General features: G+C 41.9%; 1 protein-coding gene across 1 annotated transcript in view; it reads right to left on the reverse strand.

Annotated features, from left to right (window-relative positions):
• Window positions 1-3,722: 3,722 nt before the first annotated feature.
• SHC3 (SHC adaptor protein 3) overlaps window positions 3,723-17,036 on the reverse strand; it is a gene marked incomplete at both ends in the record, with an annotated part of 57,509 nt that continues 44,195 nt past the window's right edge. The window contains 6 exons of the mRNA XM_084278134.1: window positions 3,723-3,851; window positions 6,821-7,116; window positions 9,786-9,983; window positions 10,862-10,958; window positions 11,926-12,079; window positions 13,209-13,335. Coding sequence (XP_084134260.1) covers window positions 3,723-3,851; window positions 6,821-7,116; window positions 9,786-9,983; window positions 10,862-10,958; window positions 11,926-12,079; window positions 13,209-13,335 — 1,001 coding nt within the window. The remainder of the gene's footprint in view (window positions 3,852-6,820; window positions 7,117-9,785; window positions 9,984-10,861; window positions 10,959-11,925; window positions 12,080-13,208; window positions 13,336-17,036) is intronic.

Here is a 17,036-nt window from a genome sequence, read left to right on the forward strand (position 1 = left end):
CGATAAGAAATGTCAGCATATTATTCTGCAGAGAAGAAAAAGAATGGACCCAGGATACAGAAAAATTAGTGCTGGCAGGTGACTTTTACCAGATGATTAGTAAACGTCTTCTTCCAGTGATAGTGCACATTCTGCACTCAAATCTTGGATGCAGGATTACGTCCTTTGTTCAGGCTGGTAGTGAACATGTGTGGCAGAGAGACTTCTGGCAGAACTGGTGTTGTGTCTCAGTGTGAGTGCTGCAGGACTTGAAGAGGAGGAAAGGTACTTCGTATAACCTGTCCTCACCATGGACAGGTTATATGCCTCCGTGGCTTACAGGGAGGCAAGCAGTAAGCCATGGAAATGGCATCTCCTATAGTCAGCCTTCTCCCAGGCATGGTCAATTTGAACGGTGTCTTCTTGCATTAGAGAAGGGAAACTGTGAGTCCTCACACTGAGCAAACTCCCATTGTAATCAGAAGGTAATTCAGTTTTTAAATCACATTTTCTACCTTTGAGGTTTTGTTGCTTCTGCAGCACCTGAAATAATCGAAAGTTTGGGAATATGACTGTAACTCAACGTCCAATCTATCATGCTAGCCTCACTGGAAAATTTTGTTAACCTAGTAATTCTCGATCTGCAATAAAATGAACCAGAAGCATTTGGTTCACTCCTGAAAGTTCTTTGTTTAAAGGAATCTAAAGCATTTTCATTACTCATAGTTCACATAGTTGCGACACAACTGCAATCAAAACTGATAACCAGATAGGACTCAAAAACAATGTAGAAAATGTTGGAGGTTATTTAGTTTCAGTTCTGACTTCTTAGCTATCCCCTGGTATCAAAGGATACCATAATATTGTCTAATCTTAGTTATTTCTATTGAGTCTAGTAAATATGTTCTTTCAGTAAAACCCCAGTCCTTGAAGTCATGGTACTGAATTATCATCAACAAGTGTGTAGCCCTTGGGACTGTACAAAAGAGAATAAAAACAAAAGGTTAGGGGACTTAAAGCCAAAGGCAAACAGTAGAAGACTCAAATTGTGCTGTCAGCTGTCTGTTTTTCAGCCAACTGCACAGCATTTGAGCCCATCTCACAATCTCTACGTCTCTTTAATTGCTGGCAGTGTTGGCTTCTCACAGAAATGAGCCCTGCCTCTCCAGCAGATCCAATTCAGTGTTGCTGAGCTCAGTGTAAAATAGTCTTTGACTTCAACAACAACAGGTTTGGAACTGCTCCCTACATGGCTGTACAGTTTTTATACCATTTTCATATGGGGAAAAGCTAAATCTACAAGAGCGACAGTGACAAAAATCAATGGCAGGATCCCCAAAAGGAGCATTGTCTGGCCCACATGCCCTTCCTTGTGGACAACTTTGAGATGATTTGGTTCTTGGTCACTTAGAAAAGCCTCTGGATCATCACACCTGAATAGAGAGGATCTCCTGGCCCCTTTGGGCACCAGGGCACTGTCACAGTCCAAAGGTGCTCCCTTGGACCAAACTGCATCAGACTATGTGCAACCTTTTGCGTCATCAATAGGCATGCCGAGCTGGGGAAATTGGCTGCACTGACAGAGGAGCTTAAAATAGCCACATTTTCCTGGAGGCAGAGTTTGTGAAATGTAGTCTGGAGAATTTAATATTTCTGTCAAGCTGTTTCATTTTGTGCCTCCTTGCCACCTGCTTTAATTTCTAAACCACGCAGTTAGATGGCTGCTAAGTTACTAAAGCTACAGCTAGGACACTGGTAAAAAAATGTAGATGGTCATTTCAGTGTATGTTTAGTGTCTTCATTCATACAGCCTTATCTTGTCACATTTTTCCAGGCATACACTGGCAGGATATCTAGCAATCTAGAACAGACATAGGCAGCAGGTGGGACTTTTGAAGGCACCTAAAGGAGTTAGGCACCTGGCTCTTAATGATGTTATATCAATACAACATTCGAAGCACAAGAGAGTCCTTTTCTTATAGCTAGTGATACCACACTAAAAACTTCCCAGGACATGACTGTAGGGAGGTGGGAGCATGGAATTACAAGTGCTATATATGACAAAGAAGGTGGCAACTGAGATACTTCAAATTGGAATACAGTGAAACACAGATGCTCTTCAATAAAGTCATTTTGATGGATACTGCTTTGGGGTGTAAGATCTCCTCACCTTCCCTTGCCATTGCCTCCTTGGTAAAAGGACAACCCATTGAGGCTCAGCAAAACTTTTGGTACATTTGGTTGTAATCTTTTAAACTTAGCAAATTTTCAAATCCAAATCTAGTTTTAAGTAGCTTTAAATATTGCCTACTTTGAGCTAGGCAGGTGCTTAATCTTGACTTACCCTGCTGACTCTTAGCCTTTACAAATCAAGTCTAAAGATCTGATTTGAGATACTGATGCTAGAGAAACCCTTGGAATGCTGAAGGCTAAGTTCTGAGTCTGGCACAAACTTTGCCTTTACAGGAACTGTGTCTATAGATTCTGGCTTCATAAGCTTCATAAAATAGCAAAATAGCTTCACATAGTGCTTGCATTTGAATAGTAAGTACAAACCTCCCTTAAACCATTTTCCCAGTACCAAAAGCCAAGGGCATTTCTGCCAGAAATGCATCTTTAGTGTATTTTTCTATTTGGTATTTAGAAAACAGCAGTATATTTGCAATACCTATCACTTGCTGAAGGCCAAAGTCAAGTTATCCTTTGGTAGGTAAATGCAAATGACATCATATGCAAAACTGACCACTGAGTCATGATAGTTTTCACAGTTCATAAGAAGAAAAAGATATTTTCAGATATGTCTTTGACCAACCATGTACATCTTGCACTAAACCGATTAAACACAAGTTATTTGAACTTGCCTAATAGGTATGCAGCATCTCACTGGAGACTGGTAGTCAAGGACACCTAGATCTTCACCATAAGCAGAGAACTACTTCTATAAATAACCTTAGCACTCAAATTAATAAACTAAAGTTACAGAATATTGTTCTATTATCATTAGAAAAACTAAATGCACACACTTCATTCACAGAGAGATCACAGCAAATTGTTGTTAAAGCAAGATACAAATATTTTAAGTAGCATCATATAAGAATTGAAAGTTGACATCAGAAAGATACAATGCTTTTGATATCAATGACACCGAATAATGCTTTTCAAAAACATTTTATACTTAATTTCTGAGTTGGAATATAAGTTGCTGAATTCAGGCTCATTCCAGGGTTAATCAGCATATTCCATCTGTAATCTCATAGTTGTGCTTCTTAGGTAAAATCAGATGTAAGATTCCTAATATTCATTTTCTCAAGAAATTGAGACTGCAGAATTCTATTTTTATCTGAACAATCACAACTGGCATTTTTCTTCTAGTAAAAACACATGGCACAGAAGATAGTTCTATACCATCAACAGACTGACTTGAAAAATATAAATATATACTGTATTTATATATATAATGTGTATATATACACTATCAATATTCACATTAGAGAATCTGAGTAATTTTATTGAAATTACTTTTTAAGAAATCCTTTCTGCTGTGACTTCATGTCTACACAAAGCATTGAGAATTTTCAAGTGTACTGTATGAAATGCAGCTTCTTAAACCTAAAGAAAACATACTGGTAAAATACATGTGAATATGCTTTTTTTTTTTTTCATGTACATGGTTTTTTTTTCAGATCTGCAATTTCCACCATCTATAGCTTGCAAATAGCAGAAACTAAAGTAATTTTCTGGAGTCAGTGTTTCCTCTCAACAGGCTGCTGCAGGCAGAGTTCACTCCCAGAAGAAACTATCGGCAAGTTATTCTCAAGATGATGATTGATGAGATGACTTATGCTGTCAAAGACACGATCTTTTGTACGAACCTTCAAAAAAAAAAAAGGATGCAAGAAGACAGATTAAAGAGCAAAATACTTTTCCCCTTAACTTCTCCCTAAAATTGTCTAAGAATAAGGTGACACAGTTAATTATGTTTTAGACATTCCCCTCTCCCATCAAAATCAGTGAAAAATTGGCATTTGTGGAATTTTGCTTCTGTTTTGTCTCTTTCTGCCTCTATTATCTCCAGATATTTTGCATGCAACACATGGGTCAGTCTGCTACTATTACTCTTCCATGATAGGTCTGCTTGAAAACTTTCTGTACAACACTTTGTTTCACTTCAAGCCAGATTCGTAGATCAAATTGTCTTCTTCAAGAGACCACCTGCTGCTTTCAAGTGTTTTCACCTGTTTCATTAGAAAGAGTTGTCCCTCCAGAGATGCCAGAACCCAACTCTTCGCCACATGCCTCAGCATCTTTGTGCTTTCCTCAGCAAAGAATTTCTTCTTCAGTTGCTGGAAAAATTCCCTTCCCTGAGAGAGCTCCAGCCCCCAGGTGCACTTGGCTTGGGTTTGCCCTGTGCTGCACAGGACACTCCTGTGCCTTCAAAACGGAAACATTTCAGGGCGGAGAACGTCATTTGTCTAGCACATTTGCCAGAAGTGCTATGCACCAGCATCCTACTGCTAATTACTACACACATGATAAGAGGAAATGGTAGTGCAAGGTTAAACAGTCAAAGATAAGGACAGACCAACCAAAAACTGTATTACAACGCACTCTTTAATCATTTAACCAGGTCTTCACAAAATCTTTCCTTCCTACGTTTAGAACAACTTGAGCATACAGCTTCCATAGGCAGTGCAGAGGTCCTCTCAAGCAAACACAGTAAAGATTTGTATGGGACCAACTCCACCTTATGCAAAAGCCCATGAGCACTCCTGTGAAGCGAGGTGTGTTGCCTGTTTTCCTTGAACTTTTCTCAGAAGGAGAGAACAACTGTTGTTAAAACTTTCTGGAGCCAGCTTACGCAGCAGTGGGCACCTCACTTGAGATATTTCAGACTGCATTACTGAGGTCTGCCAAAACTGCTAGAAACTTAGCACAGGATGTCAGAGGGGAAAAAAGAAACAAACAGCTTTGATGTCAAATGATGCTATCTGCCCAGTCTGTGTGTAGCTGCATCAGGCTCTCCTGATTTCTGAACCGTACTGCTTTGAACATCACTCTGTGTAATCATTCAAAACTATCTTTTCAAAAAAAATCTTCAAACCAGCATTAGCTTTTGTTATCTATATTCAGATTAACACACTTCTAGTCCATTCAACTGAGAGTTGTCTCACCATCAGCAATATGCTCTACCATCACCAGAGTTCAAGCCCTAATTCTAGATCCCACAAACATCCTGCAGCCCCCCTATTTAAAGCATCCCTCACCTGAAATAGAGATCTCTTTGTTGTCAGCTGGATGAGAGCGGAAGCAACTGCACCGTTACCTCTGCTCTGAAAACACAGGCCGAGGAGGTGCACCATGTCACCGGGTAACTCATGAGTGAAATGAATCTTCAGGCTGCCTTTGTGTACATCCATGTTTACAAATGACCGGGCCGAGGCCACGGGGAAGAGCTGCAAAGCCGCTGGCACGCTGCTGCGGCTGGCTACACACTGACGTTTTGTGGGTGATTCTCCCCCTTGACAAGTCACAAATGGAGTGGCTCAGGATCCCAGGGATCACACCGGCACAGCTAAGCTAAACAGGGCCGCAGAAACACCGCTGTCACCCAGCGGCGCCTTCCTGAGCGGGGAGCTTCAGAGCATTTTGGGGGACCACGGCAGCACGTCACAAGTGGGCTGAGGGAGGGGGTAGGTGCAGAGAACAAGGAGGTCCCTACGCAAATTAGTGCTGCTCTTCAAGGCAGCACAGAAAAGATGGGAGGGGGGGCTCTGTGCTTTGGCTACAGGAGGGAGATGGCCCAGAAGCCATTAGCCCCTAACAGCCCTTTCGTGGGTTTATGTTGAAGGGAGGATTAGGGTTCCCCGCCGCAGAGCCAAAAAAAATCCAAAGCTGCTGGCAAAAGTTTAGGTAGGAGGAAGCCCCCAAAGGAGCGTAGGGCCAGTTCCCCGGGCTGGGGGCCCGGTCAAGGCCGGGAGCAGCCTGTTGGCACGAAGACAGCGCAAAGCCATTCTTTGACTGCCCTCGTGTGGCAACTGTAATTACAACGAGTACCACGGGCATCGCTCCCCGCAGCGTACAGACTGCAGGCCCGGCATAAATGGGCTGGTTTGCTGCAGGTGTCCCAGCTGAACCAGACGCCAACAGGCCATCTCCTTTACAGGACTCTCCCATTTACTTTGAGGCTTGTAATCCAAAGTTGTCTTTTACAGATGAAAAGGAGTCGCCTGCACTCAGCTACCAGAAGCCAACAGTGAAACAGGCGGTGATGCTTTCATTCTCTCCTCCCCAGAAGCAGGGCAGGACATCTGCAGAAATCTGGAGCTCCCCATTCACACTCCACCCTGCTGCTGGGGGGGCGGGGGGAGGGGTGTCCCCTTTGTGACCTAAGGGAGACCCCATGTAGGAAAGAGATGGAGAGCATTTACCCCAGTTGCCTACTGGATTTATGTGCAGGATAACACAGAGGGCCTGATTCATATCACAACTGTCAGAGACGTCACCTGGAAATGGCAGGGCACAGCCTGGGTGAACTTGCACAGCCACCAGCAGCTTCTCAGCAAGAAGGATAAAGAACCAGCACTTTTGACCAAGACTGTACTGCAGTGGCCAGAGCTTGAACCTGCTGTCAAATCAGGGCCCTAAAGCTCCCTACAGTGTGCAGAAACCATGCAGTGTTTTTTTCTGTGATGCATCAGGGAAAGAATTAGAGATGTGATGGCGTAGTAGAGATATGAGGATTTATGATCGGCCATGAATAAGATGTGAGCAGGATTAAACACACTTAGAGAAAATGGGTAGAGTCAGAAACCTCCTGTATTATTTAGGAGTCAGCACTTACAGTTCCTTCTGGGTCCACCAAAAGAAGATGCTTGGCTTGTCCATTGTGCATGCCTGTCAGCACATAGGAACCAGGATTCGTGGTACTCTTCCTCACGAGGAAGTCTCCACATTTCTTTAACAGCTGTTCTGCTTCTTTCCTGCTCATCTCTCCTTGATACCACGGCTCTGTGCTCAGCTCTTTGGCTACAGTCCAGTCAGCTGCTCGGGATAAAAGAGGACTGGTGCATCCAGTGGAGGTGGATTTACTCAGCACAGCCTCAGATGTCTGGTTTTTGAGGGCATCTTCAAATGGTTCTTATTATGGAAACAAAAATAAAGGCAAGATCATTCAGAGGTAAATCATGTTACAACATGGTGATGTTACAGACATTTTTAACAGCATTTGTTTTACGTTATAGCCACTCCCTTTACCTTTATTTAAAAAAAAAAAAGAGGGATGATGCACTGATAAGGCTACTGATTTATGGATTATACCAAGACTGAGGAATGTAATATGTTAAAAATTATGTTATGTACAGAGAGATGTTAGTAAAAATCAGAGAAAACCTGGTCAAGAGTTTCTGAAAAGCAATGATTTTATTTCAGTAATGGCTGTTGTAAACAGCTGTGTTTACTTGCCCTGGAACAGAGCAGAGCTCTCCTTTTGACTTGCCATGTATGTCATATATGACACGTTCATTTCAAATAAATTACATAATATGGATACCCAAGTCATTATACTCATATCTGGTCTCTCATCAAGTAATGTATTCATTTAAAAATTACCTATTACTGAGTCTCTAGCCCAAGGTTATGTCTAGAAGGGATGAGTCACCCTTACCACTCAGCATACCACCTAGAAAGAGGACTTTGCAACATAGACACAGGGTAACACCTTTAGTGTGATTTATCTAGCTGAAATCAGCCACACAGAAGCATCTTTTAAACCTCAGCTAAATCCTGAACTCAGTGTTACTTTCTGTAGAGTGGAATGAAAGGATGTGCCATTACAGATCCCAGCTGCCTTGCAGAAACAGTAAATAAGGTCAGTGCATCCTTCATGGTATGCTGTACTGACCTATCAGAAGCTATTTACCCTTGAAAGACCTTCATCTGGCCATCTAGTGCTTATTAAAAAGATAGTTTTCTGTGCCTACCAGACTTACTAAAGGACATCTGCAGAGCAGTACCATGGCAATACACCAGCTCTAAATAGACTGCTCAGATACGAAGAGTACATAGCAATGTTTGGTTAATTTAGTTCAGGGAAATAGGGTAAATACTGTGCTGTCACAGATTCTTGATACCTCAGCTAATTATTAAGACCAGCTTATATGTCTTTACTACATTGCAGTCTGCACAGGGCCCTGCCTGTTTTTCAGTCTGCATGTTTAGTGTGACAAACCACTAACTTAGCTCTAGTTGACGCTCCTAAGACTACTTTTCCTCTGTGATCCAGTGGTTACTAAATATTACTAAAGACTGGAACATGAGACATCAGTTTTCCCTATTTTTAGGAAAATAATGTGTATAAATCTGAGAGGTAAGCACGTGCATGTTTTAAAGTCATGTCAGGTTAGAAATCGAGGTTAAAAACCCTGATTTCAGGCAGCAGAATGTTCTAATTTCAGATCTATGTTCACAGGCAGATACTCCTTCAGCTTTCTTCCCTCCCCTTTCTTTCAATACAAAGTCTCCCTAAGCTGTAGAAATAGAATGATAACTCAGCAAAAACATGCCAGGAAAACAGTTTTATATATGCTGAGATAACAGAAACATAGATACGTTATTTTACAAATAACATACAGGCACCAACTGCTTTGTCTCACTGCCTTTTAATTACGTGAACCAAATTAAATAAGGCATGTGTCAGCAACTGATTGGAGGTAGAAAGAGGAGAGAAATGAAGAAAATGTTCTCTGCATCAAACTGCTTTCCCCGTATTTCCCGTTAAATTTCCTTCAAGGCTGAAAACAGTGTGTACTGGCAGCACCCACATCAGGTTATGCCTGATGCTTAAAGCCATTGTTGTACAGCTACGGCTTCGATTCTGGTTTGGAAAAAGCTAACTTCAAAGTTGGAACAGACAGCTAGATAGGCCAGTGGGCCTACACAGGGCAGGGGATAGGCACAGTCTTTTAACTTCCCTCACAGCTTTTCTCTTGCACAAAGTTTTTGTAGCATGCGAGGGCTGGAGCACCTCCCCTACAAAGAGAGGCTGAGGGAGCTGGGCTTGTTCAGCCTGGAGAAGAGAAGGCTGCGGGGGGACCTCACTGCAGCCTTCCAGTACCTGAAGGGAGCTTATAGGCAGGAGGGGATTCGACTTTTTAAAAGAGCAGATAATGGCAGGACAAGGGGGAATGGACTAAAGCTAAAGGAGGGAAGGTTTAGATTAGATATTAGAGGGAAGTTTTTTTACAGAGAGAGTGGTGAGGTGCTGGAACAGGCTGCCCAGAGAGGTAGTGGATTCCCTGTTCCTGGAGGTGTTCAAGGCCAGGTTGGATGGGGCCCTGGGCAGCCTTGTGTAGATCCAGGCCTGGAGGTTGGTGTCCCTGCCTGTGGCAGGGGGGTTGGAGCTCTATGATCCTTGGGGTCCCTTCCAACTCAGACCATTCTATGATTCTATGATTCTATGATTCATGCATTGACTTCCTACTAATGTATTCACGGGACAGGCTGGAGCAAATTGTCCAGCCATTCACTCCTTCACCTTCCCACATGAAAAGCCTCCTGGTTTATTTTCCTTCCAACAGGTTAGCCTGTGACAGCAATGACAACTCAGATACAATACAAACTAGCTTCAAATCTTTGTCCACCTTTATTTTAAAATAAGTGCGGATGTGAAACCACCATGAATTCTAAAATTCACCATAGCTCCAAAAGGAATACTAAAATTTGGAGAACTTAAAATCTATTTTTAAACAAAACTAATGCATAAACATATTGGGTAGCTTCACAGAAAGGTGTACAGGAAGGGAACTCACTCATGTCAAACAGATCTTTTCCCGGGCTGCTGCTCTCTTTGGTATCATCTGTTGTTCCACTGAAGGCGTTTTCAGCATCTGCCTGAAGTGCCAATAAAGCGTCTATATTTATATGCTGGGTGTTTACGTATGTTGGCATCTGTGCTGTAGGGGTTACTTGTGATTTCCCTTCCGGCATACTACAAACATCCAGGGATCCTAGAAAAGTCAAGACTTTTTTTCTTCTTTTTTGTCTTTGACAGAACAGTGGTGTTATAATGACCAAATAACATCATGCCCCATCACCACAGTTTAAAATTCCCTGGAATGGCAGATGCAGGATCTAGTTAAACAAAAAAATGTTGATGTATGGATCCAGAACTGTGTTTCAATGAAGTTTTGAGGAGCATGTTATTGAGGAGGGAAGGAAAAGCCTGTAAATAGACTGTCAGTTTCAAAACTGATACTTCAGTTGCAAAGTCATGAGAGAAGGAAATGGAGTAAGATCCTCAAATCTGTGCAGATTAACAACAGATAATGTACTCTGGCATTTGAAAATAAGGTGTCCCCAGAAAAAAAGTAAAGCTCGAAGGGGTGAAATTTGACATGTATGTTTTGATGTGATTTACTTAAAATTCGTAGACAACAACAAAAATAACATTATGCATTATTTGTTATTTGTGGAGCTGAGATCCTGTGCAAACACATGCATTGCTCCACATTTTAAAAAAGTTTCTGCCTTTATGCTCTTTCTTTGGAAACTCCATCTTGCAGACCCTGGTGGGTCAGATTTTCAGAACAGGCTGTGCAGCCTGTCTTTAAAAAACATGGGGTTGTAGGACATAACAAGCTAGATAGCTAAGGATTTGGGGCAACTCTACATACTGCTCTGCAAAAGGGAAGATTTTATGAAGGTGTGAATTTAATAATTTATTCAGAGGTCAGTACCAAAATGGTTTTCACTGATACCAGTGCTAAAATTCAGACAAAGGGAGTCTATCAGCAAAATACAGATCATTGCCTCAAGACTTTGAAGTACAAACTTCCACATGCTTTGCCCACCCAAGACGTCCTGCAGTGTTACAGCTAAAGCTCACCTTGTTTAACAGGCCCCTGATGCCAGTCTTCACCGAATTTCTCTCCTAAGTGACGACTCTGGTAATACGTTTGCTCTCCTCCCACTCCTGCCACAGACTAGAATGGACACATGTGCAAAGAAATTTTTGATTGCCTTTAAAATGCTCAGATATATTATGAGTTGCTCTGGCAATTTCCTTGGCTGTATTCTGTGTACTCCCACTCTTCATTTCCAATTAATCACGGTGTCAGAATATATATCTCACAAATGCATTTGTGTAGGAGGAAGATATTATCAGCGACCTTCATGTAAACTTCCCTGCTTCTTGCTTTTATTAACCCCCTCAAATCCCACATGATGCATTAACTCTTCTGGTACCTTTCTCTTCAGATAGCAAGCCCTGAGAAAGTGTTCCATGTAAACACACCTGGGATCAGAAGACACCCCCAGCACTCTCCAAAACCTGAGCTGGAAGACTCACAGTGGTTCCGGGGGCCACACTCAAGGACTGAAGGGAGGATGTTTTATACAGAAAAGGTCCCTCTGGGTTTAAGTAGAGTTGTGCTGGATCTGAAAGCTCCTCTAGATGGCTATGCTGATACTGCATTCAAACTTCAGACAGCAACGTTGGTAGGAATATCCAAGCTGACCTCAGTTCAACGTGAGGTGGAAAACCTACCGAGGAACCTGGATAAGCACTGCTGAGTTATTACCGTAATGAACTGTTAGTAATGACTGCACTAGATTGTTTAAACAGTTCTGCATAAAATCTTTCCCAGCTAGCGTGCACTGCTTGATACTCTCTGAAGCAGACAAGGCTTCTGCAAGGTAGTAACCCTCAGTGGATTTCTCTTCCTTGAACCTGTGTAATCTTTTAACACCACAAGGAGCTCACCTCCTTTTGTTTGTCCTGAATCTGCCTAATTTGTTACACCCAAGATCCTTAATGCCCATTCAAAAGGAGACTGTTCATACATGAAGGGCTGTGAACTGTAAGTAGTCCCAATGTAACCATCTTAAAATACATGCTTTTTAAAAATTTTGGATCCAGCAGCACCAGGACAGAGATGCAATCGCACTGACCTGAGCTGTATCTGTAGTAGTGGGAAGTCTTGCTTTGAGCCTGGCATCAATGAAACCACCAAGGGGGGGCATTTTATTTGGGATGTTGTTGTAATAGGGATGTTCTGTTGTCTGGTGTTCTTCCTCCATCCATGGCTCATCAAAACTCTGTACCCTGTGAGAAGGTGAGTGCTTTATTTCTCTACTCACTTGCAAAGCACTTACAGATACTTGCAGCACGTTAAGACTGACTGTCAGGGGATAGCTACCACATATTATTTTGAGAATTCAGCTACCATTATAAGTCAGGAAGCAATGATGGATCATGCAGCAGACCTCCTCTGTTTAGAAAACTTGATCTAGAGCTCCTTTGCAATGGATTAAATTCTTTATACTGAGTAAAGGATATTTTCACTTAGTTTTAGAGACCACTATAAAGTGCATTAAGAAAAAAATGTTATTTATTCTTACAATAGCATTTGAAATATTATCACTTGATTGATTGACTACAGCCTAAAAGCTTGTCTTTAATTATGGCTGCTCTATCACCAATATATATCTGGAAGAACTTCACAAGGCCAAGACATGGGATCTGTGGTTTTAGTCTACTTTTAACAGTCTTTTAGCAGGTTTAAAGTGAGTATAAAATGCTTCCAGATCAAGTCAGTAGCATTTTATATTCACCATACATTCATTTTACTCTGATGTAAGAGATTACACAGGGTACCAGCTCACTGGGATTTATACTACTGTTAGCAGGCATATAGTAACCTGGGTGAAAATCACAGCTCACCAAAGAAAACAGAATGCTATATCCCAGCCTTTTAAACATGTACAAGCAGACAGATTTTGTATCCTCTGGAGAGCAACACAGTCAAAGCCTCTATCACATCCCTAAAAACTTCATCCTGGCTAATATTGGAAATAGTGGAACATCACTAATCATTTTGGAAGTTCAGCAACTCTAACTTGTTTCATCTAAATAGACGGAGCTGCTACAACAGTAACAATGACAAAATGCCACAAATGACATCGCTTCATTCAACTCTGCCTACTAACTACAATGGAAAACACACGACCTTTTCAATAAATTCTGTGTGCAATCTGTATTTATCCCATTCTTTTAAAGTGACTCTGCTCCTTTCATATCCATTACACAAACCCTGCTTTGCTAATTCGACAGAAATCTCTTTTTAAAGTATTTAAACCCTGTCTGTCTCCAGCAACTCTGTCTGCAGCACGTTTGATTGAGCAGCTACAAAGCTAAAGAAGGTACTTTAGCAGTCTTCTGCAATTGTACTCACCTATCATGGAAAGTAGGCATCTTAGAGGGGCATCGCAAATATTGCTTAAATCGAAGCTCGAATGCTTGGCCTATGGTGCTGATGACATCCTGGCCCAGGCCATCACAGCATTCTAGTATATGACAAGCTAAATGAAAAGATTTGACACACATACATGCAAATCATTATTTATGTATGGTGGGTAACACCGACCTGTGAAAAAACACCTACACATGAGGCTTAGTTGCCCTATTCGCGATGTGCACATTTCAATAAAACCCAAACCTGGCACAGTGAATTTCAGGCAATATGGTCTTTCTAAGTGTGAAATAAAACAGCTCTGGTGTGTAACTGCAATGGGCAAGACCACAAATCAGTTCCACAATCTTAGTAATTCCATGAAGACAGGAAATCTAATAAAATTTCAGTTGTTATTACCTGAATGCATACCTGATTATATGAAATACCTGATTATATGAAAAATCTGAGCCTGCTATTAAATCTGAGCTTTAATTTGAAACTATAAAGATATTAGTAGATGGCAACAATGAAAAAAACTTTCTTTGCTTTTCTCAATTTTATCCCCATTTCAGTTTTGTGCCTAATCAGCCTGAGTTTGCAAGCTGCTCACTTCCATTGAGTTTCCAGAATTTCCCAAATTACAGGCTGAAGGAGGACCAGTAACTAGGATACTTCCCAGATACTTCTTAGATACTTCTTATATCTGAGGCCACGATCTGTTTCCAAAACTATGGAGGCTGGTGCCTTTCCCTGCTTGTCTGTATGGAGACTCTCCTACCAAACTGCAGGATCACTGAGAAGCACAAAGCCAGGACCACCGTTAAGTTCAGCACTCCCCCATGTGCCACCCCACTTAACCCACTGTGGCAGAGGCAGTATGGAGGGAGGCTAGCAACACATGCTCCCTTCCTATGGGAGACCAAGAAACCTTTATCAGCTCTTCAAACAGACAAATTCATCCTCGTTTCAAATCAGACAGTGGCTCAGAGGTCTCACCTTATGTTACAAGGTAAACATGAACTCAGGAAGATTTCATCTCACACTGTAGGAATGTAAATGGGTGTTGAGAGCTGGAAGCTAAAGGTCTGAGCGAACAACACCTTCACAATATTCAGAAAAGCCCAGGCAAGCTCATTTTCTATACTTAGTGCTGGACAAGAACATAGCCTACTGGCCACAGCCTGGACTGGATTTGAACTCTGGTTCTTTTCCAAGCCCTGCTGCAGTACAGTGGGAACTTGTTCAGAGTTACTGATTTCTGTCACCCCTGACTGCTTTAACAATCTGAATATATGTTCCTCAGCTGAAAAACTGCATTTTGCTACATGCCCAGTGTCCAGCTCGGTGGAATCAGGAGCTCTTGATGCCGATGTCCTACAAATAAGTGTTGGCCATGACATTTGTGTGACGTAATTTTAGTTAAAGCAATATAAGGAGACTAAGGAGGCTTAGCAGTGACTTCTCAGAGGCTGGTCTGCTGGAGAGACTTCTGAAGAGACCAGAATAAAGGGCCAAGAAACCTGCAGTTGTGCCAGTATGGAATGACCAGGGCACCAAGCTGTGTCTTCCGCAGCAGCAGCAGCACCTCACGCAGCATGAGATGTTGCCCTGCTATCCAGTGATGCTCTCTTCTCACCCTATAGCATCTGCTGTGCCGATCAACATGCTGCGGCAATGCCTGAGTCAGGGGAAACGTCTTAGCTGTATGTTGAAAGTGGGTTCTGCAGCCAAAAACAGAACCTCCACATGTTCCAAGACAGAAGCAGACATCCTTGGCTACCAAAAAGGTATTTGCTGTTTACCCCCTCTGCATCACTGCTGGTGGTGGTGAGCAATCAGCTCCAGATAAAGATGCAGACTTATCTCCACGAACATGGACTGAAAGTGGTTAGGCCAAACAAAGCTGTAAATTTTGCACTCTGTAACTCGAGTGGGGTTTTAAAGAAGCTGCATTCCTCACTGCTGAACCTGTCTGAAGCTGAAATGAAGCATGAGTCATTAAGTAGTTTCAGTAGGTGACATAATGAATAACCTGTTTCCTTGGATACGTGAATGGACTTTCAGCAGGTAGGAGATGTGCTTCTTGCAAAAGGATGAGAAGGTCTGGCTCACACAGCGATGATTTCTTGTGAATGTTACAGTGGAAGACAGACAGCCTTTAGTTTGATAGATCCAGAATATAAAGCGTGGAGAGAGCCTTTCCATCCTTGGGAAGAAATGAGCTTAATACGTGAGTGAAAGCTGTACTGCAGGATTGGTGCTAGTGTAACAGTAGTGGTAACATTTTTCTTAGATAGAGAAGTAAATTCTAACTCACTTCTAAGGTAATTGGCAGATAAAACAAAGACTGACAGAAATAGCCAGTGATGGTGAAAGAGAGCAATCCAGATCCCTAGGTAAACTAGACCTTTGAAAAAAAATGTGTTTTAATACTAGTCACATACAAAGTCACTGATCTGCAAAGCACTGATGTACACACACATCTAAGGAAAGCTGCCATGGAAAGCCGTAGCACAGAAGACTTAAAGATCACAGTGTGAAAAAATCTCACATGAGACAGAAGTGCTTCACTGCAGCAAAAATGGCTTATGAGAAAACGGCTAATGACAAGGACAAAAGCAAGCAGGCATAGGAAGGTGCAGTCTCTGTAATAGTTTGCTGAACATTAATACTTGATTACTCCAAACAATAGCAGGCATCATCTACCTTTTCAGAACAGTGTAGAAAAATGAAAAAAGGAGGAACAGAAATGATCCGAAGGACAGAGGATGTGCACTGCAGCTGGAGACCTACAGAGTTCACTCTGTCAAATTTTTCATACAGAAAACTGAGAAATTACTCGAACTAAATACACCACAGGAAGACAGCACCAGGTTTTGAGATGAATCCTCGGTCTAAGATAGACTAGCTCAATAAGGAACACTGACAGGGAGTTAAGGCTAGACACATTCAATTTAGATATACAGAACACAGTTTCCATATAAAATCCAGACACACGGACACAAAACCCACAGCTCCTCCAAAGCCTACAGTGCAAGCATCCAGTCTGTGATGCGGGTCTGCTACATCGCCACTGAGAGCTCTCAGTACAACTTAAGCCAGACTCCGGCTCAGCAGAAGGGTACTGCTAGAGCAGCTGGGGTGGGGAGCAGCTCCATACCGTACTGCCCACAGTTTGATGCCAGAACCTTTCTAACTGGGGACAAACAGTGTTGAACACAACCTGCATGGCGAAGAATTGCACCATTTCCCTACCTCCCACTCTCCATAAGTTTTCTAGGTGTTTCACTGATATTCAGCATATGTTTAGGGAAGGAATTATTTGTGAGGTGACATTCTCAAGTCTGGACATCTCTGCATGTGGCCACAATAGTTTGCTGAGGTAAATCATAAAAGGTAACAAATATGGAAGCTATTGGATTAGTTGTGCCCATAATAAGGTTTGGGTTTGCAAGGTTGGCATTTTGGAGTTAAAGTGTTTGAATTCTGCAGAAATCCTGTTGGAAGTGCTTGAGTCTTTTTTTGGAGCTAGTCTTTTTTTCTCTGTGAATCTATGAATAATAAATAGGTTCTCAGGTACATGATACAATACATTGTATCTAGCATTAAGACCTAGTGATGCTTTCTGCATTACAAGCAGGAATGTTTTCTGTACCTATTATTTCAGGCTGTAATTTGCACTTCTTATAATTTACTTTTATTTTTGAGAATCTGAACTGGATCTTAGTCTTTGAAGAAAATCAACAAAAGGTTCCCTGTTCCTGACTGAATGATCACAAAACAATACAACCTTGAATAAAACTTCACTGAGAAAGAGGATTACAGCCT

Source organism: Gallinula chloropus (assembly GCF_964237585.1).
Source record: "Gallinula chloropus genome assembly, chromosome: Z".
Classification (NCBI taxonomy): domain Eukaryota; kingdom Metazoa; phylum Chordata; class Aves; order Gruiformes; family Rallidae; genus Gallinula; species Gallinula chloropus.